Genomic DNA, 26,313 nt, shown 5'->3' with positions numbered 1-26,313 from the left:
AGTGTCACATTATACCAGCCTGAAGTGGATGACAAATTGGGGAAGGTGTGGGAGTCTGAGACAACAGTTTCTGAACAGCAGTCAGGACAAAGAAACAAGTCAAAGGAACCCACAGAAGTTCAACATCTAGACAGGGATTTACAGTGGAAAAACTCTGAAGGAGCTTCATCTGAATTGCAGATGTGCAGTAAGAGACACTTGGAAGATGGCTGACCTAGGATGATCTAGGAGTGAATATGGCTAGGAAATTAGACAAGAATTTGTCTAGACATGATGTCAAAAAGGCCACACAATACTAAGCTGCATTAGTAGATCAGAAAATAAGGAGGAGGCAGTGGCTCTGTATATGAGCATGTTGTGACCACATCTGAAAAAGTGCTTTTAGCAACCTATTAACAAGATGGGAAGGACTGACCTTGAAAAACAGAGGAAAATTGATTTGGGGAACTGATGTATCAGAAATTGTGAAAAGGTAATATATGCATGAACTCTGTCACACCTACAGTTACAATAAGTAATTGCAAGCAATTAAGAAGGGGAAGATTTAGCCTGAATAGAAGGAAAATGTGTTCATATATTCAAAGCAGCAAAGAGGGGAAGGGCTTGTTGAGCACAATCCAGCAGGGTTTAAGAATGATGGAGCTGAACAATAGGAAAATGTAATACAATGGACTGCTTCCAAGCAGTGAGATCTATTAAAAGATGAAACCATCTCTCAAGGAAACTGGTTGGTTTCTGAGAAGGCTGGACAGCTTTCTGCAGAAGACAAAGCTTAGATTTTCCCCTTCCCCAGCATCCTAGAAGGTACCTCAAAGGGCCCTCCATGTCTGTCTCACAGGGAGCAGCAGCAGCCCTGGCGAAAGGCAGCTCCACTATGTTTTTCCTGCCTTCACCTAGGCAGAATCTAGAGCAGCAAGAGAGCAAAAAAATCAAAGCAGGATCCTCACCTCTCAGATTCCGAATGAAGTCCTCCAGCATCATCTTCCTGTCAGGCTTGATGTTGGGGCTGTACATGTCCGTATTGAGGAGGATGATTGCAAAGGCCAAGATGAAGATGGTGTCCGGGTTGTGAAACTGCTGGACCACATCTGGGTTACACATGCAGTACCTCTGGCTGCAGCAGAAGGGATGCACACACTTAACATGGAACATGGGAGTCATCTGCTCCAGGGTGGCAATGGCTTCATCACAAGTGGGTCAAATTCATCCTTTCACTCCACCTCTCACACAAATGAGAAGGAACTGACTGCTCTGAAGGCAAATTTACCCACCAATGGCTGATGCAGGCCACTGAAACTTCAGCTGCCTTGTCCTCAGGAACCAAAAGAGCAAGTGACACTAAAGAGGACTACTCAGGCTGGTGTCACTATGTAAGGGTAATATAGGAGACATCTACTCCACCCTGCCTTGCTAAGGGCAAAGCACTCCTCTGGATGCACCAAGGGAGCAACCCAGCACGCCTGCAAGCCCCAGCGAACAGGGAGTCCCTTGATGGCAGACATGTCAGAACTGGCCTCACTCTGGCCCTTTGTGCCCTTGATGCCACTGAATATCTGACAAGGACATGGCTCTGCCACAGCAGTGGCACAGAGGACTCCGTGCTTCAGAAGCCCCCCCATGATCACCTTCTTTGGAAGGGAGGTCCCTGGCCATTCACTCTATGGCTACTGCATGTTTTCTGCCTTGGGTGTGTCCTCTGCTTCCACCTGATTACAGCAGTGGGGCCGCAGGGCTCATTCTCTTACCTGAAAGCCTCAATTAGCCGCTCCACCTTCTGTGCCTCCCCCTGCACGCGGATGTGGGCCTGGAATTTCCGCAGGGCTTCATCCAGTTCCATGCCTGAGAAGTCCATCTCGTCCACCACACAGCTGTGGGAAGGGGACACAGCCTTCATCAGCACTTCCTCCCGTGGAGGACACCAGGCAGGCTCCTTCACTGTGGTGCCAAGGCTCAGTCCCCAAGGGAAATACCATGGGAGAGACCCTGAGACATCATTGCAGCTGCCCAGATCATACTTAAAATGGGCAGTAATTTCTGACAAGTGATTCCTGCATTCTACAGCAGGTGAGCAATTCTTGTGCCTAACTATATATATAGAGATGTGTGTGTATATATATGTGCATGTGTGTATATACACCATTATATATATATCATATCATATCATATATCATACCATATACAGCATATATTTACATAGACATACACAGAGAAAGTATATATGTATTGATACTTATCTGTTTCTATATAGATACAGATATCTAGACATCTATACTGACATAGATATTTAGACACTTACATCAATATCAATATCAATACCGATATAGATCAATCTATTTCTGCCTTTCCTATGATCTGGTAATCCTTCACACATTGTCCATTCCTCCCTCCCTCTCAGCACATGCACTTGTTCGCTACCTGCTCATCCATCCTTCTCTTATATTTATTCACTGAGCTGTTCCTGCACTTGTCCTCTCCTCACCTTCTGTTCTGTCCAGTGTACATCCCCATCTGCAACCCATACCTTCTTCACCACTCTTCACTCCCACTCAACCACTGCAGCAACAATGTACACTACATCTTTAAACACCAGAGCCAGCTGAGAGAAAATCGGAAATGGAAGCTGTTGTACGGAAATAACATTGCAACATCAGCTGGCTTGTAACATCATGGCTGGGTAAAACTCTACCCATGTAGTCAAACACCAGGAGGCCCCAACAATTCATTCTGTCCAAACCCCTATTCATTTTATACACTTCTACCCATTCCACACAATCTTTTCCATTTCCACTGCACTTCAGTGTCATGCTTCCCTGTTATCTGCTATAAATCCTTCACCTCATACACCTGGTATCACTTTTCCTTTCACAGTGATGCATCACACACTGGTAATTCATAGCCAGTTTAGATATCCAAAGAAGGGGATGCCACCTCTCTTGTTTCCCACTAAAGCATTCTCATCTTATAAAAGTCCTGCTGTTGTCTCCAAAACATACTGCTACAGTTCTTGCTGTCGGTATTAGTCAAATCATCTAGTTGTTCTTATTCTTACTGCATGATATTTTTGTCATTTGTAATGACACCACCTTCTCCATGTGGCTTCAGCACATTTTGTTAGCATATTCCTACCTTTTCTGTCCAGGTCATTACTGCAAGCATTAATCAAAAGACTAGACTCAGGAAAACTCTGCTCATAACCTCCCTTAGGCCCAACTTCCCATTTCAGCAGAGTATGTAAGCACTAATGTCTGCATCAGCCAATTCTCTTCCCCGTTTATGATTCCGCTGCTAATTTCTCTCTCTTCCACTCTCAACTAATAATTTCTTATGTCAAATGCTTTGCTGAAGTCTAGAATTACCTTCTGCATGTCCTTTGTCTAGAAAACCAGTTATTTTAACAAACAAAGACATTGAATTAATCTACTCTCCACTGGCTTTGGTATGTCTTCCTGTCTGCCATTATTCTTTCGCATAAATAAATTCTCAAAGCTGACATTCTATCTGACAGACCACGAAATCCACAGCTGCCAAAAATCCCATTTTCTTTAAGCCTTACTTAAATAGAAAGTTACTAATTTGCTGATCTTCAGTCACATGGCACCACCTTGACATTACAAGTGTATTAAAAATTCAAGGACTTTGTATTTTCTGCTTCTATATACCTTGGATGCTAATTCTATCCACCACCCCCACCACCCTCCGCTTTATTTAATCCTTTGTATTGTGTTTGGTTGTTTGGTTTGTTTTCTCATGTTGTAAAGGACAAACTGACCCCAAATTTAAGGTTAGGAGGAAATTTTCGCCAGGACAGGTTATCTGGAACTGTATGAGGAGTAGTAGAGGGAGAATAGAGGGGAAGGGTATTAGCTCTCTTCTGGATCCTTTCATCTCCTAGGATTATCAGGAAATTTTACCAAACAAACCTCTGCTAATAAAGGGGTGTGCTGTCATCAGTTTCTCCTTCTTCCTTTCTGTGATAAACTGGAGATGTGTCTGTTGGTCTTTCTATAGTGCTGCAGTTTGCTGTAGGCTGTTGGGAACTGTTTTGTGAGCTAGGCTGTTGAATGCCTTGCTAAGATAACAATCTATCACATGATGTCCCAAATGGACAGGGTTCAAATGCTCACAGATGTCTCTCCATTCCCCTATTGATTCAAGAGTTGAGATATCGTTGCTTAACTGGAGTGACACGCACAGAATAACTTACCAAGAGCTCTGGCTGAACATGGAGTGTTCAGTATCTTCTAAGGTTGGAGTTGTTACAACCTCAGCTGGGAAACGTGGGCTCTTTCCCTGCACAAACTCCATATAATCAAAATGTAGGAACAACTGATGAGGAGCAAGGGCAGAGAATTAATGGGGCTGCTCTCACAGGAAAACTTACACAAAATCTTTTTTTTCCTCTCCAAGAGGTGGACTGCAGAAACACTCACAAATGGTTTCTGGCAACAGCAAAAACTTCTTCCACTGCCTCTTTCCTTTGTTGTTTTTATTTTTCTCATACTTATACTCACATGTCCCTTGGGCTGACATCAAGGCATTCTGCTTCTTGGAATTTATCTTTGATAGTAAGAAAAGTTTTTCTCTGGTTAGTCGTTATTGTGTTCACAGCTGCAACCACCTCTGCAGCTGGACTTTCGTTATTATTTTTTAATCCTTTCCAATGCGTGATATTTCTCAGCATTGACCCCAATGATTTTGCTGTTATTGTCTGCTTCCAGACATGTGAAAGCAGAGTCCTTGCACACACCAGTGAGACCTGCTGAGGTCACCCTAGTAATCCCAATCCACCAGCATTAAATCATGTATCTTTCAGTCCCTCCCTCATTGATCAATCCTTCCCCTCCACACAGGCTGCTCTAACACAGATGTTTAACCCTTTGTGCACAAATCTCAAATAATAAAGTCAATGCCCTTGATACCGAAAGCATCAAGCCTTTACTAGGACAAGTAAGGCAAGCCAGTTTATAGCTCTTTTCAAACTCAAATAGGCATTGCTACATGAGTTATGCTTAGTTTCTGCTTTGAGAGTTTCTTTCATGGACTGACAGATGCAGGTTTACTCTGTAAATTCTAAGATGAACTCCTGGGAGTCCTTTCCTTTTGTCTCTCAGCCCAAAGAAGGGTGCCCCCATCCTCCTTCCTAGAAAAGTTGACAGAACTTTCAGAACCAGGCAGAAACGACAGGTTAGGAAGAAAGTTTGGCTCAAGAAAAGTCAGCCTGAGCTTGCATTTGATTTATCTGACACAGCTTGTGCCAAAGACCTGAGGAATAGATCCGAGAGGAGCCATCAGGTATGCTGCTATTTTCTGCTGCTAGATAGACAGAAAGAATGGTGGATCATAGTTGTCTGATATATTTTGTGAGCAAATTTGACACAGCAAAGTCCATTCAGAGAGCCCTGTGCCACAGGCTGCCATGTTCCTGCTCCTCTTCTAGGTGGCTACTGGTTTTGCTGCTGTGCCTGGCCTCAGATTCCTGTACAGACTCCTGTTAACTTTCCAAATGCACTGTAGTGCCTATGTCAGAGCTCCCCTGAAAGGCAGTGCAACTTTTCTATGTGAAACCAGAGCAAGGACGTCTTTTCTTTCCAAGGTAGAGACCCTGGAAGCTGACATAGGATATCTTGGCAAGTATAGTGCAAAAAGTACATTGATCTCCTCAGCCTCCAGAGCTGCAATGTAAAAGGCAGTGTAATCGCATGCATGAGGGAGGTGTCTCTCCCCAGAACTGGATTTGCCAATGTGAGAGACAAAGGTTGAGCTGAGAGCAGATGCGTCCAAGGAATAAACCAGCAGCTTATGTGCATGTGCCAAAACCAGTGCTGAGTTCATTTTCCACAAACAGCAGAATGCCTATGAGATGCCTATTCCAGGACCACCAGGAGGCCTGAAGGATAACAAAGCAGGGGCAGAGTAATCACCTTATTAAATCTCCTCCTGTTTCAACTCCTTCCTCCCCACAGACTTGCAACAAGCCACAGGAATTGAGCTCACAGTGTATCCGGAGGTGCATTTAGCCCAGTACCTTCAGGGATAGGACTTTGGATGTTCGGATCATGTTGCTGAAGTGCTGACACTCTACCTCATAAACAAGGTGGTGGAGTTTGAGGGCTCTTGTTCCACCTGTATACATGGAGAACTTCGTCTGTCCTGAGGCACTCAGCAGACAGGCACCTCACAACTGCAGAGAATTGCACGCCGGGTGACAGAACCAAAGGGTGGGCTCCTAGTTGGATCATTTTGCTCAGCTGTTACCTCTGTGGTGGCCATACTGCCTCCCTAGGCTGCAGGGCATAGATCCCTGGAAAAGGGGCTGGATGCAGTGGCATCAGAGCTGGGAGGATTTAGCACAGGGCTAAGCACAGAAAAAAAGCCTTGTGGTGAAAGGGTTCAGTGAAGGCAGGAAGCAGCTGTATCATGTGGGGCTGGGATCTGCTCGCCCAAGTGTAATGACCTATTTTCCAGCTTTTCCACTCAGGTGACAATGCAGCAGGCTGCAACTAAAAGTGTCTGTAATGAACCTGCAGCCCACGCTCAGGGAGGGAGCAAGGCGGGAGGCAGCCAGGTGGAAAGTTTAAAACCACAAGGCACAAAGATATTAACAAAAATATCCCTCTTCTCAGCTTCCCGAACCCTATGAGCTTTCTGAAGACGAACGAGGCTTAGGGTAGACTGCAGAGGAAGAGCACAGCTCCCTGGGAGCAGGCTGCCCTGCACATGTCAACTGAGGCTCACAGAAAGAAGAGTGAGCAGGACTCATTGATTCCTTGTACCAGTGGGCACGTGCATGTGTCCCAATCCTAACCCCCATGCCTTGCTTGTGTGAGAGTAGCCTCTATAATGAGGACCATCTCCCACACCCATCTTCCCTTTCTGGGTGATACTGCACTACATGTATTGCCTGTTTTTTTCTGGGTTTGAGTCACACCTACTTGCCCTTCCAGGGTTGTTGGTAGCTCACATGGTTACTCACCTGGGAACCCACTCCTTCCTACACAAGAAATTGCCTAGTGTACCATGCCTTGCACCAGAGCTGCCCCGCAAGGAGGAGAGCTGTTCCCACTCCAGGCACGTAGGCCATGCAGGGGAGGGTTCTGCCCAAACTTCACTTTCCCCTCCAAGGGACACTGGGAACCTTTGTCCCTCAAGGGACCAGGGAAACCACTGTTTCCCTGGGCATCTAGGCAGGTTCAAGCCTTTGCAAGCCTGGCATTGGAAAGCTGCTGTTGTTCACAAGTTTGATTTGTGCCACAGCTCTGCTTGCAGCAGGAGGTCTGAACTGCCTAACACGTTCTTCCCTCTGTCCTGTTTCCATCACATCATTATCATGATGTGCTATGCTCCACAGCACAAGCTTCAGCACTGTGCTACTCAAACCCTTCTGTGATGCCAGTACCCTATTGGTCGTCTGTAATGTCCTCGTGAGAAGGGGAAAGGAGGCTAGTTTGGGCTAACCTGTCAAGTTCACCCTGCCAGTCTAAGAGGAATCTAACACTTCTTTGAGAGTCAGCCTCTTTGCTGGGCTCCCAGCTCTGCACTTACACTCCTACAGGCAGCTTTTCTCCCCCTGACTTCCCATGAGAGAAAAAGAAGACAATACATGCTTGACAGACAGGAGAGCTGCTCACCCACAGGGAGAGTGTGTCTAACAGCAACTTAGAGTCTAACACCAACCAGCCCCCAACTCAGCACAATGTCTCTTCTGCTTGAATCCCTGCCCCTTTCTCCTCTGACAGAAAATGCACCAGGACAGCCACTTCTGCACTTCTAAGTCCCACGACCTAAACACAAACCATCCAGTACCAGCAGCACAGCTGACTCCATTCATGGCATCACTCACATTATCTTGTTCATGAATGAACTATAAATGGAAGCAATTCCTGAGTCAGAAACAGGTGGAGAGGAAGAATGAACTAAAGTGAAGGGAAGTATGAATGAAGAAAAGCAACAAATAAACTCAGAATGAAGAGTGCACAAAAAGAAATAAACGATACATCTGAGCATGTAATACAAAAGAAAGGAATGAAGAAAGAATGCAAGAATGATGATGTGTCTGATATTAAAATATGTGTTAAAGCCTTGGGCCTGACTTTTTCAAAGTAACAAGATTATTTTTCTGCAGTACTTGCCAAGTAGGTTTGACAAAGACTGCTCAGTACCAGATCAGTGCTTTAATGGCACAGGCTACCTCTCTACATCTGTATTCCCTGGACCAGTAGACACTGAAACCCTGGGGTAGGTGCCCTGTGCCTCCTCCCAGATGGTGGAAACACATTCTCAGGAGAAGAGGCTGGATCTTACTGTGGGATACTGGATCACAGTGAGTGATTGTTACTGTGGGATGCTCAAAATTAGTTACAGATGGGATTTATCCCCTGTAACATAAAATACCTAAAAGCTAGATGTCCAGCCTAAACTAGTATGTTGAGAAAAACAACACTCTTGAGGGACCTGTGTCTCTCCATTGACTAAAGGAATTCATAAATTAATAGAAGACACTAAACTTGGTGGTGGCTAACAATAGGTGAGATAAATCCTACTTTTAAAGATTGAAGCCTTTTCTGCAAGAGAAAATGACATACTGCATCTCTCTAAACAGACAGGCCTGAGCAGTTCAGTGTTATCAAAGGATGTGTGCCAATTATAGTCAGATGCTGTTGAAAATCCCCTCCTCTCTCCCTTGTTCCTCTGCCTAGTGTGTATGATTACTTGTGAGTTATCCAGACACCTTTTCTAGGTTCCAAGAAAATAAGTTAAAGGTTGAAAGACAGAGTAGGAGGATGAAAGGGAGAATATAATTTCAGGGCTTTTAGGTGCTGGGCATGCAGGTGTGGGAAGGCAAAATAGCATACCAGAGTGCTCAAGCCTCTTTGCAACCAGCATGGCACTTCTCTGGAGTTTTACATTTACTAGGTGGGCTGTAAAGAGGGATGATCTTCACAGTGCCAAATGCCACTGTGCACTCCTGAGCTCTGTTGCCTGACTCCAGGAACAGGCAATGGTTGTCTTGCTTGTCAGCCAGCACAGCTTCAACACCAATGGAAGCCAAGAGAAGTTTGCAGAGTATAGACTTCTGGCTAGACTTACAGCTGAGTCTGGAGTTTGTAACCTGGGTAGCTCTGCCCTCCCTCCAAATGCACAAGGGAGGCTGACACTTTTGCAAATGTTTTAAAAGCTGTCCTATTATTTATTCATGCAGTTGGGTTAATTCGACCTGGCTGCAGCAGAAACAATGCTTACAATACACAATTCTAACACAAGTTTTCATACTGAGCAAAAGCTAAACTAATACGGCAAGTGGCATCAATAATTCAAACTGCTTTTGGGAGGGCAAGGATGGGCCAGCTCCAGGGCCAGGTCTGGGATGTGCAAGAGCAGAGGCAACTCCCCCTGCATACAGGCTTGCTCACTGCAGGTAGTCAGTGCCTGTCCAACAACTACTGCCTGCTCATGGCCACCCTGCCTAGGCATTTGAGCTTGCCAGGAGCAGCAGTGCCTGTTCTTTTCCGGCTCACTTGAGCCATAAAAATGACTGAGACATTGGGCAAATTGTGCAGAACCTACTGCAGGAGCTATCCTGTCTGCCACATGCTCTCCAGTGAATACCACGTACCCTAACATTGGCTTGCTAAGTGTGGGTAGATATGGGGACTGTGAGAGAGCCCTTGCAGAGTCCATTCTCACAACCTGTGCCAGTGTTCCTTATCTAATTTGATTGGAGCTGGATGGGGAATGAGAACCAGACTAGGTCTTAGACGGTTCTAGAATGCCAAAAGATGCCAAATGCTTCTTGCTCCCACAGAAACAGCTCAGAAGTTGTGACTAGCCCTTGAGCTATAGTGCACTGGAAATGCCAGCACAGTATACTACACTGCCAGCCCTCTTCTTCCTGCAGCATGGACAGGAAAAATATCCAAGATGATAATCCTGGGCCAGAATTTCTCCTGCCAATGCCTTGTTTCCATGTTTACTTTTGGTTTTGCCTTTAAGGAAGACAAATCAGGAATTATTGTGAAGAGGGGATGGCAGCATAGATTGATAGTGCAAGAACATCATCTGTTGCCTGGAGAGATCAGACACAGGTTTGAACCCCAAATTCTGACTCAGTTGCTTGATATATGTTCATGTACATGCAGACCATGTCCAAGTTATGTCTATGTACACACAGCCTCAACAGCTCAGTCTAAGCCTTGCTTTCTACATCTGTAAATAGGATGGCAGGGTCACTCTTCCATTGAACATTTGGAGTGTTACATTGAGAGGTGCAGTGGAAACTGAGAGTAATGAGCATGACGGAGTAGGGCCACCTGCTTTAATGGCCTTCCTGCAACATGCAGAGACAAGACCAGCAACCACAACATAGCAGCTCCTGGGCATTGAGGCTGGGAGGCAGACACCAAGCTTTGCAATAGGGACTGTTCCCAAGAGCTGCTGACACAGAGTTTGTAGTCAAACGTGAGGCAGAAGAACATAGTCATTTGCAAGGATGATGCCAAATTTGGGACTACAAGGAAGTGCCAGCCTGTTGCTATTGCAATATTTCTCTATGCAGAGGCTAGGTTTGGACTTCAGCAGAGTATCTGTCAGGGGAAGTAGCCCGCACATTGCTTGCTGGAGAAAAAGAGGCAATTACTTTTAATTGTAGCTCTCAGCATGAAGAAACTGGAGACAACATATGTCTCGTTGCTGGCCAAATCAATACCCATACAGTATATTAAAAAAAGAGCTGGACCAAAGGTTAGGTACCTGCAGCAATAAGCAGCAATCGCAGCAGGAATGAATTTTGAAATTTGGGATCAAATTTGGCTCTTGAACTGGCATCCTCCAGTCTTTCCCTGGAGTAGAAGTGGTGTGTGTATTGGATTTACGGGTTCTGTTTGGCTTGGTTCAAGAGAAACCACTGCAAAATTCAAGGCAGATAGAGAACTTTATGGAGAATGGGAGAATATTATAAAGGATCCAGTGCAAAGGACTTCCTGCCTAATGGAAACACAGCTCTTACTAAGAAGCATGCTTCTGCCTAATAAAAGAAAGACCCAGTTGAGTGCTGGTCATCCCTTGAAATGGGTCTCTCAATGAGCTTGTTGCCCCCTGACTACACACATCACATCACCCTTGCATGGCAGCCCTCACATTCACACTCTGGTGCAAACTTGCCCAGCTTTCACTGTAGCAGTTCTCAGGGTCAGAGAGGTGGTGTCCCCTGATTCTGATGTCCCCCTTTCATCATACGGAGAGCTGTGCTTTCTCCTTTTTCCTCATCTGAAGTAGATCAGAACCAAGCAGGAAACAAAGGCTCATCTCAGTTCCCCAGGCCTATCTTTGCAAGAAAGCTTGACATCTTGGACAACACTCAGAACAACAGGTAAGCTGCTTTTCTTCCTGACACTTCAGACCCTGCTCCTGCAACATTGCGGCTGACAAGTTAGCAATGGTTACAACATGGGAGGCAGAGGCACAGGCAGGCACTGAGATAGTATAGGTCTCAGGTATTCACAGGATTTTGCAGACCAAATTGCAAGACTTGAAAGAGGAGAGAGGTGTAGACTGAGAGATGCATGGCTTGTGTGACCAGGAGAGGGTCACGATGAGAGAACTGAAGGGAACCATCCAGCAAAGGAAGCCACTGAAGAGAAGCAGGGAGGAAGCCTGAGATCTTGTTCAGAAAAGGGACAGCTCAGCCCATCAGAGTTCTTGGAGTGGCGATATTCGTCTGTGCTGCGTGACTGCGGTGGTAATGATAAACCATTAGTAGCATGCTTCCTCATGCAGGCCTCTTCATTACCACAAACAGGACCAATTCCCCTCTTATTATCCCCATAGTGCACTTGGACAAACCAAAAAGGCCACCCACCTCAAAACTGGACATAAAGAGAATCAGGTGTAGATCCAGCATTCACAGCTCCCTGCTGGTCTCACAGCAAGGAGTGGATATTTTTCTTCCTCTGCCTCTCTTAGTACTTGCTAGAAAGCATCAGAGGTGCTTTATCTGGATGGGGTGAGACCCCAGTCACAGAATTTCCCAGCCACAAGACCTCCCAGCATCACTAGTCCTACCAACCTAGACAGTGCTGAGCTCCTGCTAGATGATCACAGGCCCTTTGAGGAGAGACTGAAATGAAAGGGCTGCTGATATTAAAGGGGGAAACAGATTGCTGGGAAATGCATTGAGAGGTGCTAGATGGGGACTGGGAATGGTGAAGTTCCTGCAGAGGGGCATGGAGGGGCATGGAGGACAGGGTGCTTGCTGGGGCAGAGTGGGCTGGCAACTCCTTTACAGTGCAGGGAGGTGGGGAAGAAGTTTCCACACTTACTCCAGGACGTCCCTGTTGAACTGCTTCTTGCTGTTGCCCAGGAACTCCCCGATCATCTGGCGGCTGAGGCCCTTCCGCTGGAGCAGGAAGTGTGCCACCCCAATGGGGGTGTCCGGGATGAAGCCTCGGGAGATCAGGAACTGGATCCCTTTGTCTGGGTTTCTGAAAGGGAAGGACAGAGACATGGTGATTTTCCATGACCTTTCTGAGGCATTATTGCCTCTGTCTCACCTCACGGCTTGCAGCAATGCAGCCCTCAGTTATGTGCATGGGCACCTAGGAGTTCATGTCTGTGGGAGGGATGGGACCAGCGGGGGCTGGGAAAAGTGACTTGGGGGAGTCACCCTCAGTTGCCGCTGAGGACAAACAGATGCCATGAGACCTGCCGTGTCACCTGTAGCACCTGCTGTCACCTGGAGATCCCACTGCTACAAAGGATCCTGCTGCACACTACCAGCCTCATCAGTGACTCTTCTGCCATCCCTCTGCTCCAGAGGCAAAGCCTCCTGCATCCTCCCTGCCCCAGCTTGTCCTGTTCAGGGTCCCTGTGAGGACATGATTAGACTGTGTCCCCCACACAGACAGCACAAGAAATATCAGTGCGTTCACCTGCTCCAAATGCAACCCAGAGAGAGCTGTCCCCAGGAACCAGGGGGAGAGCTGGGCACCTGATGCTTCCTACCTTCCTCCCTGAGCCTGGTGCTGGCTGCCCAAACAGAAATCCCACCCATGCTCAGATTTGCCTGTCTCTTCCTCCACTTCCCCCACCCGTGTTGTTCCTCTCTTCTCTATTGATTTACCCCCTCAGGCAGAACTCTCTGTGTGTGGGTGGATGAGAGCACGCACCTGGAGAATGCCGTGTCAGAGCCAGGAGAGAGCTGCCTGCAGCTCCCAGGCAGAGGGGTTTTCTCCCTCTGTGGCTGCGGGTGCCTCTCTGAGAACAGGCCCGGTGCTGAGTGGGCCTCACTGCCCGGTTGTGGGAGTGATTTTCTGCTTGTTAGTGTGCCAGTGTCTGCGCCCGCATACACAGCTCTTGGGGGGTAGCGTGTGCCCCAACAAGCAGACGTCTGTGTGTGTCTATGTCCCGTACATGCAGATTTCTCTCATCAGAGCCTGTGTGCCTGGACATTTTGGTTTTCTCCTCATGTCTCCTATAAGCATAGGTGATTCTATGTAACCTGGGAGTGGCTGTGAGCCGGTGTGGTGCCTGTCCCACAGTACAGACAGGAATGAGTGTGTATGTGTGTATTGTGCAGGTTTTCTTCCTGCATTTCAGTCTGCCCCACTGAAGGGTGTCTGCCATGATGCACTCCTGCTGAGAGGAATTAGTGCAATGCCAGGCAGACTTCCACATTCCTTTGACTCTCTGGGCTCGTGAATGTGGAGAGGCGAGAGGGCAGCTTCTCCATGAAAGGATGCCACACTTCCATCATTAACCCAAATTCAGGGATCTTTGTCAAGGCTCAAGGAGCGAGTTTGCTCAGGCAGTTTCCTGGGGTGAGGAAAGGATAGCACGAGATCTCAGAGCACGTGAATGCATGATATGCACAGGCACAGACTGTGACTCTGTCAGGTGGTGAAGGATGTGGGTGAGCAACATATGTCTAGCTTTAAAGGGATCAGCATTCAGGAGAATGGCCGGGTCCTTACAGGGGCCTCATGGGTATACGAAAAATAGATGGGCCTGAAATAGTTCTGCTTACTCTGTAATGTCACAAAGAAAATACCCCAGGCAGTGTGGCATCCCCAGGAAGAGTGGCTGGGAGAACAAGTCAGACCATTAAATTTATGAACAGGAGACCTGCAAGATCTGATATTGAAAAACCCAGGCCTTCTTCAGGGAAAAGCAACAATAAGCCTTCTGTATTATCACACAGATCTCCTGGTTCACCTTTGAAGAGCACAGGCAGAGTTCTCTGCTAAGTGCAAAGGTCATATGGGCAGGCCTAAAGTCAAGTTAAGCAGCAGAGATTCACAAAATTCACCTCCACCTGCACACGTAGGTATTTGGCAAGGGACAGTATGGTGTTCACAGCACGAGGGTGATCTCAGCTACACTGGTGTGACTCCAAAGCCACTGGATTTAATTTGGATTTACTCCAGAGGAGCTGGGAGCTGAATGTGGCCAGAAAAATGCAGCTCACACACTTGCATGGATGTGCAGATTTCAGCAGAGGTGGCACACATAATGCAAGAGGATGTAGGATAAAACAGTCCAGCTGTGACAGCTCTCCCGCACTGCCTAGACTATAACTCAAATATACATGCACACACTAATCTTCCATTAACAGCAGCCTTTCATCAGTTTTTCCCTGGATTCAATGTGTTCCCCACAAAATCCAGATAGCAATACAGCACCTCTGCCACTGAACACCTGCAGGTGTACCCCATGGACTGCAGCACGTGGTTTTTACCCAGATGTGCAGCAGACACCTCCACTTCCATCTCTCCGGAGCCTGGTCCCTGCTATTTTCTTCAATGCTGCAGCGGTGTTAAGCACAGCCAGCAAATGCTGCGGGATTCCTCACGTCCTGCTGGCTTTCCCTCCGCCCACGCAGCCAGCTGCCCACGCACACTGAGTTATTACAGCAGCACTGCATAATGAAGCACTCTCCGCTCCAGGGATTCCACCCCCTCGCTGTGGAGTGAGTATGGGGAAAGTGCCACAGCAGCGCAGCATCGATGTGCTCCCAGGGGCCTGCTCTGAGCCAGAGCGCTGCTTGCTGAAAATGCAACGCAGGGCCGGATAGGCTATGGCAGATGGTGCTAGCAACTGGAGGCTTTCAGCTCATGGTCCGGGGGAGCGGCCAGCAAAAGGGATGTGCACAGACGCACGCACGGCCTCAGCTCCATGCCCTGTGGGTTGGTGCCCACATCGTGAACCCTGCAATGGTAAACTGGCTCCTTGCTAGATATCGACAGGGAAACCGACAACCAAATAACTGCAGAAAACTGAATGGCCTTCCCAGCCCCTTGGATGGAGGTGCACTACGGTGTCAGAAAGGGAGCCACGTGTCCCTTAGATCCTGCTCAGAGAATGAAAAAAAGGCTTCATTCCCCAGAGCTAAGACGTCAGTTCCCTCCCTCCTCCAACGTTTTGTCAAGAAAACTGAGCCTTACAGGTTACGACGCATTATTTCAGCAGCTAGTTTCAAGGGAGGAGAGGAGGCCTGGCTAGGAAGTTGTGTTTCGGAGGTCCACAGTAAGTCTTCTATCCCACAGGGACCAAGATGCAGTGAACCCAGGTCACTGAATGAAGCAGGATGGCAGAGCTGCTTCCCCAGAACAGACCTGGTGCTGCTAATCTGTCACATGAATGTGTGCCAGGCAGATTGGGGGAGGAGGAGAGGCTGGGAAAAAGCATTTTCACATTAGTGTTCATGTCAACTGTGCAGCAACCAAAGGAAACACATTGGGTGGAGGGACTCCTGCCAAGCACAGCTGAGAATACCGAAACACTTAGTAGCAGAGATGTGAGCCCCACGTCCCCCTCCAGAAGTATACCTCTCCCAGCACAGACACCAGAACATCTGTGTGGACCTGGAATGATCTCTATCATAATCAACCCCCACCTGTGTCTGGTGCCTACCTTCTCTCCTTCCAGCCTGCTTGTGTTCATCAGGCAAATCTGTGTACGCCTAGAGCCTGACTTTGATATATACACATGGACCGACCTGTTCGCAACCTGATCTCAGAGATAGCAAAATGTCGTCCTCAGTTCTGTAAGAGTCACAAATCTGTCTGCTCTAACATCACTTCAGTTCTGGATGTGCTCTGAGCTCAGCCCTAAAAACCTCCCTTCCAGATTCCTGCCTCCTGGAGTCCACAGCCTCCATACTACTCATACATAAATCCTGTGCATTGCCCCCTTGTCTCTGCAACGTCTGCCTAAGATTGAGTGATCTTTAGTCCTTGGTCTGACCAAAAGGCCCATGCTAATGTGTGGCAAAACATTCTTCTAGTATGTGTGCTTTACATCCCCAGCATCTTCATCAGGGGACTCAAATGGAAACCAAGACAACATAATATGAGAGTGTGATGATGGAGCAAAACCCAGTATTTCTCATGGCTTGCTTTGATGAGAAGAGTCTCATCAAAAGGCAACGAGCAAATCTAAAGCTCCTTATAGGAGCTCAGCTGCTTTCTGCCAACCCAAATTGAATAAGTCTGACCCCTCGAGTTAACCTCTTCTGACAGTAATCTCTGGGTTGCTCTGCTTTTGCTTTCACACCTACAGCCTTTTCATAGGATATCAGACTCTGATGTGTGAGAGACTGAGATGACTAAACCTGGTCTGTCAGGTGAAAAACTACCCAAATACCAGAAGGAAAATGACAGCCAGAGCACTCACACTGGGCTAGCCAAGCTCAGTTCTACCTCTGTCTCTCTCTCTTTACTTGAAAATGCCCCATGTTAAGCAGCCAAGGCTGGGTTTACATCCCCAGCTACGCTTGTTCCTTTGCAAAAGAGTGGAGCAGGAGCCTAGATCCCAGGCTCAGCTGGCAGATTCCAAATGGACAGCAACTGGCAGTGCAGGTTCAGAATTCAGGACAGCATGGGCTCTACTCCTGGGGTCCTGCCTCTGCTGGGCAGAAGATCAGGACAGCACTTGGGGGACTTTAGGAAAAAAGCTTCTGGGCAGCCAATCTGTGGTCTGTATTGCATACCCAGATGGTCATGCCCTTGACTATGAAAGAACTTCCCTGGAGATGCATCTAGACCAAAAGCCTGCCATCACCTATTCCTGTGAGGGGTGAAATAGGTTGGGAAACACAGAAGAGGAAGAGTCACTTACATATTAAAGAGGTTCAGCCCAATGCGGTAGAGGCGCTTCCTCATGGTGTCTGTGGAAAGTGTGGGGGACTTGCAGCTAGCTGGGTTCTCGCAGTGGTATCTTGGGAGGCTGAGGATCATGGCCTGCAGTGCTTCCTTCGAGGACACCTCAGAGGCTGACTTGGCTGAAGTGGAGGTGCTGCTGCTGCTCAGCTGCTCTGAGTTGTCTGCATTCTCAGACTCAGAGCCTTTGCTTTGCCCTGTCTCATTGCTAGCATCAAACTGGAGCTTCTGCACTGCCATCTGCCCAGGCTCAGCACTGCTGTCTCCTGTGCCATTAGTACTGACATTTGCCTCGGTAAAAGTGTGGTTGTTCTGGAGAGCTCCAGACTCAGGTAAGCTCTCTGGGACAGCCGGTGGTTCACTGGCTTCTCCCTCCCCTTCTACTGGGCTTTCTTCAGCCTTGGTAGCTTGAGAGAGCTCAGCTTGGGCATTGCTGCTGAGGCAGTTTGCCATGGACACCGAGGTAGACGATGAGACAGAGATATTCTGGTTGTCAATTTGGACTGTGACATCTCGAAAAGCCATCATGAGAGTGCTGCTGCTCTTGGGTAGGGTATCTGGCAGGAGCCCTTCCTCCTTCTCCTTGTCCTGCAGCTCAGCTTCTAAGTCTTGGTTTGGCTGCATTGAGCTGGCACTGAAGGTCTCCCTTATCTGGTAAGAGCCTCCATCTTGCAGTGAGCACATAGTCTTCAGGCTCCAAGTGCTGAGGGCATCATCAATAGATTTGGCGAGGGACTGAACTTGTTCTGTGAAGGAGTCCTCCAGCTCAGTCAGTGCCCCACTGATGGTGGCTGGCAAAGATGGGGATCTCACCAATGGGATGCCTACAAAGTTGTACCCCTCCACCAAGGCTTTCTCAGCAGAGAAGCTCTCTGAGTTCTGGACCCGGACTTTCCTCAGAGAGATGCGGCGTGGCATGCGGCTCTCCAGCAGTGAGTTGCGGATCTTCTCAAAGTTCTTGCTGAGCTGGTACTGCCGGAAAGCAGTCTGGATGGTGCAGGCTGCCCTGCGAGATACCAGGTGACCTCCGTATTTGTGCTCTAACATTTCGATCTGAAAGACATACAGACAGGAGAGGTTATTTTTTACTAATTGACTTCTGATGGCTTTCTGTTACCCCAGTTCCTACACTGATTATGACTGTAATGACCGTCAGAGGAACTTCTAACACTGAATTAACTTTTTCCTGCAGTGCCGTGCCCCTGATTTCAATAGAAGCCGTTTGGCATGCCTGGGTAAAGCATCAGTACTGTGAGCTTCCTCACAGCTGTAACATGATCATAGAATCATAGAATCCTAGAATAGTTGGGTTGGAAGGGACCTTTAAAAGTCATCTAGGCCAACCCCCCTGCAATGAGCAGGGACATCTTCAACTTGATCAGGTTGCTCAGAGCCCCATCCAACCTGACCTTGAATGTTTCCAGGGATGGGGCATCTACCACCTCCCTGGGCAACCGGTGCCAGTGTTTCACCACTCTCATTGTGAAAAATTTCTTCCTTAGATCTAGTCAGCCATACAAGCTGGACCCTGGTGGTGCCATTCCCTTGCAGACCCACTTCTAATGGCCTTTAGGGCAAGCTCATTACTGCAAATACAGTGTTCCAGCAATGTGTCTTCCTGCTGAGCAGTGCTCTGGTAATGTCAAGCATCATTCCTTGTCTCAGAGTGTTACTAACACTCCTCCCATCCTTAGTCACCTTAGGAAATACTCTCACAGAAAGGAGAAACCATTCAGAAAATGAAAGAAAAGTTAATTTTTAAATGCAGAAAATGCTGGCTTGATCATAGGAGCTACTGAGAAACGTCAGCTTCCATAGAAGTTAGTGGAGGCTGGGTTTGTTCAGTGTCTTTTAAAAAGCACTCTGAATCCCAAAGTGTCTTACTTTCTGACATCTGAAGTTTTCAGGTGTCAGCCAGCAGTGAAATGAAAACTACCTAAGAAAAGAAAGACTCAGTTTTGAAAGGTAAAAAATTCTGGTTTTAGATGTTGAGACAAGATATTAAGAACAAGTAGAAGGAGGATTACTCCTTTCCGAGCTGGTAACAACGAACACACATGTAAATACATATACACACAGCTAAGTGGCATCTCAACAGGCTTCAACAAAGCAAGTATGTATGGTAATTTCTCTTCTGTAGTCTAGTATTTATTCTTCCTGGTAATTCCCTCACTCGTCCTCTGCAGCTGGGCCTTCACTACAGAAGAATGTTAGATGGCTTGGTTCCAGGGACTGATGGAGGACATGGGAGACAGTGTGAAGATGATGGCAGGTGATGGGATTAAAGGAAAAAGAAGAATGAACTTGAATTACATTCACTGAGGTTTTGGCTGAACTATGAGCTAAATTCTACATTGTCGTCACTTCATAGGACAGTGGGCAGGTGCAGACTGTAGTGTTTAAATGTGTGTGTGTACATGTGGAAAAGCCAAAGAAAGGTCAAGTGCAGGACTGGGAGTGCTGGTAAAATCAGTCCTGAATCAACAGAGGATTCACTACATCATTCATATGGTCAGTATCAGCTCATCAGCAGATCCAAAAGATGAGTTTTACTGATTGCATCCTTATCCCCAGTCAGATACCACTTGCCCCTCACCATGCCTTGCTGGCCCAGTACTCACAGGATGAAGGATTGAGCTTGCAGAAGATCTGAGTTTACGTGCAAACTTTTTTTGTAGTCAAAGAGAGACTGAGGCATGAGCCTCAGCTCCCAGAGTCACGTCATGTCATCTGCTTCCTTCTTTGTAACACTATGTAAGTTGCAGATAAAACCACCAATGAGTAATCTAGGCACAAGTGAAGGCCTAGAATGACAGCTGTGAGAAGTGTAAATCACCTCCGGCATCTTTCCAATACTAACTCCTCTGGAAGTAGGGGAGGATGATATGACCTTGGGAGATGACAGGAAGAGAAGAACAACATGACCGCCCAGCATTGAGAAATACTAGCAATTTTCTTAGCAATGGGGTTGGCCACTGCAGTTGTAGAAGCAGCTGCCTCAGACTTCTGCTTACCCCTAATTTAAAAAACAGTGGCCTAATACTTACCCTGCTGCCCTCCCAGAAAGGGTCTGGAGAACTGATGCTAAAAATCACCCACACAATGATCATGGATTCAGGTTCATTTACCACAAGACCTGTCAGTAGGCTTTTTGGATAAACAAGGTCTCTGCTTATCCTCAGAGTTTGATCATAGAATCATAGAACAGTTTGGGTTGGAAGCGACCTTTAAAGGTCATCTAGTCCAACCCCCCCTGCAATAAGCAGGGACATCTTCAACTAGATCAGCTTGCTCAGAGCCCCGTCCAACCTGACCTGGAATGTTTCCAGGGATGAGGCATCTACCACCTCCCTGGGCAACCTGTTCCAGTGTTTCACCACCCTCATTATGAAAAATTTCTTCCTTATATCTAGTCTAAACCTACCCTCTTTTAGTTCAAAACCATTACGCCTTGTCCTATTGCTACATGCCCTGCTAAAAAGTCTGTCCCCATCTTTCTTATAGGCCCCCTTTGAGTACTGGAAGGCTGCAATAAGGTCTCCCAGGAGTCTTCTCCAGGCTGAACAATCCCAATTCTCTCAGCTTGTCCTCATAGGAGAGGTGTTCAATCCTCTGATCATTTTTGTGACCTTCCTCTGGACCCACTCCAACAGGTCCATGTCTTTCCTATGCTGAGGGCTCCAGAGCTGGACGCAGTACTGCAGGTGGGGTCTCACCAGGGCAGAGTAGAGGGGCAGAAACACCTCCCTCAACCTGCTGGCCATGCTGCTTTGGATGCAGCACAGGATACGGTTGGCCTTCTGGGCTGCAAACGCACATTGCCAGCTCATGTCCAACTTTCCATCCACCAGTATCCCTCAAGTCCTTCTCGTCAGGGCTGCTCTCAATCCCTTCATCCCCCAGCCTGTACTGATACCAGGGATGTGGCAGGAAAGAGGAATACAGGGACAAGAAGAGATTCTGGCTAGCAAGCAGAAGAGTTTTTCTAGGGTTATTTGTCCTTCTTTCCAAAATTACCATCTTAAATCCCACCATAAAACATCACTCCTGCTACATCTCTTCAAAGTTGGCCTCCCTGGAAAGACACTGAGCTATTCTTTAGTCCTTCCCTTCAGGAGGAAGGCTCATGCAGATAAATGCAAATTAAACCAATAACCTGCACAGGCCCAACCCAGAGAGTTATTACTGACAACTGACCGTGAGCACTTAATATAATGGTCTGGTTAATCAAAATGTAGAGCTAATTGTGTTGGGAGGGAAAGAGGAACAAATGGGAGGGACAGACACAGCTATCTGAGGGACAGAATAATAGTAAAATGCAAAATAAGGCAGAAGCAAGAGCCTTATAATTATCTGAGGTTTCCAAGGAGGTGACAGCCATTCTGAAAACATGAAATTCATATGCTCTGATCTTATTAGAGGCCAAGACAAGATGTCATTGCGGATCTGAAGTAAAAGGCCAGTTTATCTCATGGAAGGACAGTTCCCGAAAAGGCAGACTTTAATAACTACTAAGAAGAGAGATCTTTCTAAAAGTCTAAATGAACGGTGCAAGCTGTCAGTACCTTTATAAAACATCATCAGCTTTTTGCAGTCCATTATCTCAGTCCTCCCAAAGGGCTAAGGTTTTAAGGAGCAGAACAAGATGTAAAGTGAGAGGACTCTCAATCTAGTCTGTTCTCCAGTTTGTACCAGGTGTGCAAGGCTGGGTTCTGCATATGGTCCACCGCCATCCGGCCCTGTCCAAAGCAAGGGGAGTCCTACAGTGTCTTGTGGCTGGGATAACAAGGAATGGGGACTGGTCCAAAGGATGCTTGAGAAGAATGGCAAAACCAGAAGCAGCACCCCCATAGAGAAGTGCCCTCCCCACCCTTACTTGGTAGGAGTGGGTCTCTCTCTCTCTCTCTCCCCCCTTGATATAGCCCAGCCATTTACTGTTTACTGATGTCTGAGACATTCACATTTGCTATCAGGTCGAGCTAACTGACACTCCAGAGGAATTAAGGATTTCACACAGCTGTTGGCCTGTTTTCTTCCTCTCAAGAGGAAGAAAGGGCATCCATTAGCACCACAGCAGTCACAGGTAATGGAGATGTATGTCTGGCTTGCTAGAGGAACCTTCTCTTCCCATTTGAGAGGCGAGGAAGGCCAGACATGATTGGCCTTCTCTCACTCCTAATAAACCTTATGAATCACAAGTAATTGCCTACTTAAAGCTACTCTTCTCTGGGGAATGATCCAACAGCCGGCGCCAAAGGAAAGGAAGAGCAGGAGGGGCAGCAGGGGGATTTCAAAGAATAATTAGCTTAATGCATTTCTGGGCCTCAATATGAACACTCAGTCTGAGCAATTCCGGCCTTGTGGCTGAATTAGAAATGGCTGGGAAATATCCATTGCCATGAGGGATTGCATAAGAATGGAGCTTTAACAAAGTCAGCCTAAGGCAAGCTAAAGTGCCAGGCCTGGATATGGCCAAACATTTGAGGTGCACACACCATGGATTTTTGCCCATAGGCATAAATTTATAAATCTGCCAGGAGCGATTGGGCCTGATCTTATTCTCAGTTAGCACTGGTTTTCTACCCAAGTTGCCACTGAGCATGGCGACATGCCACCACATTAGCAAGGAGAGAATCAGGCTCAGCAACAGAATCTGAGTCACTCAAGTCAATGCATTTTTTTGGTAAAAAATAAAAATAAGACATACAGAGCATACATGCTCTCTATTACCCATTCTTAACACTTCTCCCTCCCCCCAACCTTTCACAATGGAAGGAAATTGCTATCAGGACCATGTGTTAATAGGACATTTATCTTCACACATGGGAGATGGGATGCCCTTCAGCACAGCAGAAAAGTATGTATGACTGAAAGCATGCCCCTCTCTTCTGTGATCCCCTCCATTTTCCCAACATCACCATAGAGCCAAAAAGGGGAACTTTAGCACTTGAGTTCCCTTTCCAGCCTCCCAGCATAGTGTACTTCTGTTCTGCGCACTGTCAGCACACTCTATTTTATGGGGAGCAAGGAGAGCCATGACCCCACTCACCAACCCTCTAGTATGATTGCCAGGGGCAATGACTGGTAGATGACATGCACCTCCAAGCCCTGCAGAGAAGGCTATACGCTACCCTCCTTCCTTACCAGCACTCAGTCCTCTCCCAAAAGCTAAATGTGATTTCAGCTTCACTGTGAGGCTAAAAATGTCTCCTTCCACTTGTTTTTCTTACTGTAAGTTCTATTAATGTATTACAATTTGTGCTATGACTAGGGGACTACTGGGACAGTGCTTTGAGTGTCTTATGACCCTTATTCCCATTCAGAAGAACTACCTGACAAGTAAATTGATACCTATGAAAACACATACTAGAGTGCAAGACTGGAAGAATTAATACTCTTCACTCCCTGAAAATCTCCCCTTCCAGAGCTGGAGGTAATCCACTGAGAACATCCATGAGGCTGGAGGAGCACACATACTATAAAGACCCCTTTGCTGTGAGAAAAGTGGTTTCACCTATGAGATAGGATAGGTCCTGCAACGTCAGTACTGCAAGGCACCAGAATTTAATGAACGAGCATCTAACATGTCTCTCTGTCTCACAAGCATCCAGGGCAAGTCTGGCCTCTGCTGCAAGAACAGTGATAGGACAACATGACCTTAAAGATAAAATAACACAAGACACATTCCCTAGGACAAATCAGAGCAACTCTAGGACATTGAGGAGGCTAAGCCCATATATAGTAGCCAAGATCTGGCCCACACTGAGGCTACGTCACATTAGTTTGTGAAGACAGTTAATTAGTTTCTCTTGTTTCTTTTCCTGGTGTGAAGGAAGAATTCTGTTCCAGTTGAGTATTCAGTATTTTGAGAAAGACAGAGCTAAAGAGCCAAGGTCTCTTTTCTGCTCAGGAATTTATTTGGCCATTGATCTGACATGTATGTTTAAGGACAGCAGCAATGCCTTGAGGGAAGTAGCAGAGACATGACCCAGAAGCAGCAGCTTCTTCTGTAGGAACCTCATTAGCTGAGACCTTCATCTGCAATAGCACAGCTCCCACTGAATTCTCCCACTGAACGTAATCTGGACACTGTCACTAGCACTTGCTTTTCCTCCTCATCTCACATACTGCAGGATCTGCATATGAAACAGCCTCTGGTTGAGCTGCCATTCCAGGGAAAAGTCAGAAACAATTCTTTGATTTTGTTTTGCACAACAGCACTCCTGGGCTGTAATCTGCAGAGACGCAGGGTAGGGGCAGGCATGTTCCACCTCATTGCCTTTGAGTGAGGAGGCCAGCTGCTATTAGCCCCTGTCCCTCTATCCCCTGCTGGGAGCCCATCGGGAGATGCAGCTAGAGATGGGTAGACTTGTGCTCTGGAGCTAGGCCGTAGCCTCGGGCACAGGAGGCAAGGCTTGCAACTTCAAGAACTGAATCATTTTCTCTCAGCCTGGTAAACCTGCCTGTCTCTTCAGCATCCATCACGGGACTGAAGGCAGTGATGGTAGCAACACACGAATATCATGGTAGGCACTGTGCAGGACACTCATTGAATAAACCCCACTTCCCCTGAAAGCTCATGCTTTGAAGAAGCTAATGAGGAAGTGCAGTGGGGACCTGCCCAGTGTGATCCAAGAGGGCAAGATGGCTCTTGGAGGCCTCTCCCATGAGGGAGGTATTTTGGGACAATCGGTTGCTGGGAGTGCTACAAGCACTGTATGCTTGTGATCAAGGCAGTATCTCTGGATGATGCAGCTCTTGGCTGCCCGCAACCTGTCTCTAAGCCTACAGTCACACCTGAGTATCTGGGTCCGTTTTGGACCACAGAAGCCAGGCAACAAGGAGCAGAGCCCAGCAGGTTTGGGTGAAAGGGTGTTGCAGTCAGAGGTGGGGAAGCTATTTCCTCCATCAGCCCCAAATAACCAAAGGGCCAGGTCTGCTCAGGCAGGGCAGAAGCTCAAGGTGAACAACAGGCTAAAGTATTTGCTGAAAGACGTCCCACCACAGTGTGAATGCAGTCCCACCCCTCCCGTCCCCTTCTCCCACAGCCTGAGGAGGAAGCCTCTGTACCTGTTTATTCTTTAGGTCAAGGGAGAGCTCATAATCGGAGGCAGCTGCATGGGAACACGAGGCCGTCCCTTTGCTGCGCTGCACTCTCACTGGGGAGCCCGTGTGGTGGAGGCTCGCCTTCTGCACCAGAGGGGAACACCCCGCTGCCTGCTCTTCTTGGAGCTCCGCAGGCTGGGCTTTTAGCGTCAGGGTGTCGGACCTGCCTTCCTGGCCACTCTGTCTGCCGGCCTCCTTCGGATCCTCCGTTTCACACCCGGCTTTCTTGCTTGTGGAACCGCTGGGATCATCACTGTGAACAAAACGCAACGTTTCGCTTTTTTTATTTGTTTTTATTATATTTGATTTACGATTATGTTTATCGTTGTTCTCTATACTCATTCACTGAGCTGCATTTTAAATGTGTAGAGAGCCTGGGCTGTGAGGGGTCTCCCTCCATGATGGATCAGGACTTTAGGATGATGCAGCCAAAGCCCCGATCCCTCCCTCCCTGAGAGCAGGCACCTGTGCTGCACACACTGCATGAACCAGCCCTGTGACTCCTGGAGCTGCCCGGCTGCCTCTGCTCGAGGTGCTGCCATCAGAAGCGAGCGGCCAAGGAGGGTGTCATGGCCTACAGACACCTCTTCTGCTTCCCTGGAGCAGCTAGCAGCTGGCAGCCACCCCCGTGCCCTTGCTGCCTACTGCTCAGTGTCTCCCTGTGCACCCCAGAGCCCCGTCTGGCACAGAGCCTGGATCCCAAGGATCCAGTTTTCCCCTGTTTCCTGGAGTTTCTAAGGGCGCGTGGGAAATGGTGCAGGGGCAGCTGAATGTGGTAGAGTTTCCAGAGGAACTCGTGGAGAGCTGAGAGCGTAAAGGTGCAGCAGAGCCAGCCAGCCCCGAGATCCCGACTCTTTAAAGCACGTCTGCAATACAGCCATAGAAAACCGCAGAGCTTCCATGAAAGAAGCCGTTTCTTTCTGACCCACAGACTGCCGTGCCACTGAGATCTTGTGGAGAAAGGAAAACACCCTTTTCTCCTGTCAGCCACAGCAGCAATTGTGTGAAACCAGGGCCTGAGAGCAGTGCGCTCTGAGAGCTGACATGTTGCTCCAGA

General features: G+C 47.6%; 1 protein-coding gene across 1 annotated transcript in view; it reads right to left on the bottom strand.

Annotated features, from left to right (window-relative positions):
• The window catches only part of IQSEC3 (IQ motif and Sec7 domain ArfGEF 3), a 105,099-nt gene that overhangs the window by 10,595 nt on the left and 68,191 nt on the right, over positions 1-26,313 (bottom strand). Inside the window, exons 3-7 of the mRNA XM_082013945.1 lie at positions 25,221-25,509; positions 17,110-18,203; positions 12,315-12,476; positions 1,746-1,868; positions 948-1,114 (exon numbers count right to left, since the gene is read on the bottom strand). Of these exons, the coding sequence (XP_081870071.1) occupies positions 948-1,114; positions 1,746-1,868; positions 12,315-12,476; positions 17,110-18,203; positions 25,221-25,509 (1,835 nt within the window). The remainder of the gene's footprint in view (positions 1-947; positions 1,115-1,745; positions 1,869-12,314; positions 12,477-17,109; positions 18,204-25,220; positions 25,510-26,313) is intronic.

Source organism: Phaethon aethereus, assembly GCF_964289735.1.
Source record: "Phaethon aethereus genome assembly, chromosome: 1".
In the NCBI taxonomy this organism is placed as follows: Eukaryota; Metazoa; Chordata; class Aves; order Phaethontiformes; family Phaethontidae; genus Phaethon; species Phaethon aethereus.
Note: the sequence above shows the minus strand (reverse complement) of the source record. Positions and strands in the feature narration are given on the sequence as shown.